This window comes from Merops nubicus, unplaced genomic scaffold (genome assembly GCF_000691845.1).
Source record: "Merops nubicus isolate BGI_N331 unplaced genomic scaffold, ASM69184v1 scaffold28229, whole genome shotgun sequence".
NCBI lineage: Eukaryota > Metazoa > Chordata > Aves > Coraciiformes > Meropidae > Merops > Merops nubicus.
Window position 1 is genome coordinate 1 of NW_008630685.1, and position 1,633 is coordinate 1,633.

A 1,633-nucleotide genomic window follows, 5' to 3' on the forward strand; every position below is an offset into this window, starting at 1 on the left:
CCCCCTCCCCCTCCAGCCCACGCTGCCTGGTTCTGACGCCCACGGCCCGCAGGATCGTGTCCATTTGCTTCATGTAGTCCAGGTGGCCGTTTACCTGCGGGGACAAGAGCCCTGTTAGCGGGGAGGCTGCCAGGAGCCCAGCTCAGCCCAGTCCTTCAGCTCAGTGTGGGGGGACTGGGGTCTAGCTCTGAAAGGCTGGAAGAAAGAGCTCTGGAAAATGAGTGAACTGAACCTGCTGCCCCCCTTGTGGCCCACGCTGCTGCTGGGTCATTTCCCCTCCAAGATGTGCAGGTTTAAACGCTTGGATGTTGCTGAGTTACAGCACCCCACATTCTGGGTGCCACGAGGGGAAGGGAGGAGGTGATCTGCCATGGAGAGACACCCAGGTAGGAGACAAGTGGTCTGACATCCACTCCACGTTCTCTGCTAGATCACAGGTCCTCTCTGTGCCTTGGAGAAGCAAAGATTCTGCTATTTAAACCTGGACATAGTAATGAAACCTCCCAGCAGGCACCAAGCGTGGTTGGAATGCACTGACCTGTCCCACAGCAGATAAAACCTGGGAGTCAGGGGTTCAGAAATCAAATTGAAGTCAACAATCCCTCTAAACCCCCCCCACTTTCACTGCGAGGTGATTCCCACAGTGAGACAAGCCCTCCTGAGAGGGATGTTGGAATGTGCCCCTCCAGCTGGGCACAGGAGGGAGAGGAAAGCTCTGCTGGCTGCCCCCCCTGGCTGTGTCCTGGCAGCAGCGACAGCCAAGGTCCTTCTGGAGACCTCCAGAGCTCCTCTGCTGCTCCTCCCACAGCCAGCACGGGGGAAGCCTGGGAGCACAGAGTCCCGTGGTGGATTTAGGGTGGGTTCCTCTCTGGGGAGGAGCTGTGCTCAGCAGCTGCCCTGCAGACTTCAGCAGGGCTTGAGGGCCACGATTGGCATCCTAAGATGTTTTAGCATCTTGGGTAAATTCTGTTTCTATCAGTTTTAATCCTTCCTGATCCAGCCAGAGAGCTGCCTCGGGTGACACCACCTCTTATTGTCCCAAATCATAGAATCACAGAAGTGTTCAGGTTGGAAAAGACCTTTAAGACCATCAAGCATTAACCACTGCCAGGTCCCCACTGCCCTGTGTCCCTCACACCACATCTCCACAGCTTGGAAACCCCTTCAGGGGTGGGGACTCCACCCCAGCCCTGGGCAACCCTCCAGGGCAAGAAATTGTTCCTCAGGTCCAACCTCAACCTCCCCTGGGGCAACTTGAGGCTGTTCCCTCTTGTCCTGTCCCTTGTTCCTTGGGAGCAGAGCCCGACCCCCCCCTGGCTCCAGGCTCCTGTCAGGAGCTGTGCAGAGCCAGAAGGTCTCCCCTGAGCCTCCTTTGCTCCAGGCTCAGCACCCCCAGCTCCCTCAGCTGCTCCTCACCACACTTGGGCTCTAGACCCTTCCCCAGCAGCTCCGTTGCCCTTCTCTGGCCACGCTCCAGCCCCTCAAGGTCCTTCTTGGAGTGAGGGGTCCGAAACTGACCCCAGGATTCAAGCTGTGGCTTCACCAGTGCTGAATCCATGGAGATGATCCCTGCCCTGCTCCTGCTGGTCACACCAGCGCTGGTCCAGACCAGGCTGCCCTCTTGCCAGGGAAT

The 1,633-nt window shown here is 58.0% G+C and overlaps 1 protein-coding gene across 1 annotated transcript in view; it reads right to left on the bottom strand.

The window, feature by feature from the left end:
- Positions 1-21: 21 nt before the first annotated feature.
- The window catches only part of TMCO4 (transmembrane and coiled-coil domains 4), a gene marked incomplete at its 3' end in the record, with an annotated part of 28,079 nt that continues 26,467 nt past the window's right edge, over positions 22-1,633 (bottom strand). Inside the window, exon 13 of the mRNA XM_008947392.1 lies at positions 22-94. Within this exon, the coding sequence (XP_008945640.1) occupies positions 22-94 (73 nt within the window). The remainder of the gene's footprint in view (positions 95-1,633) is intronic.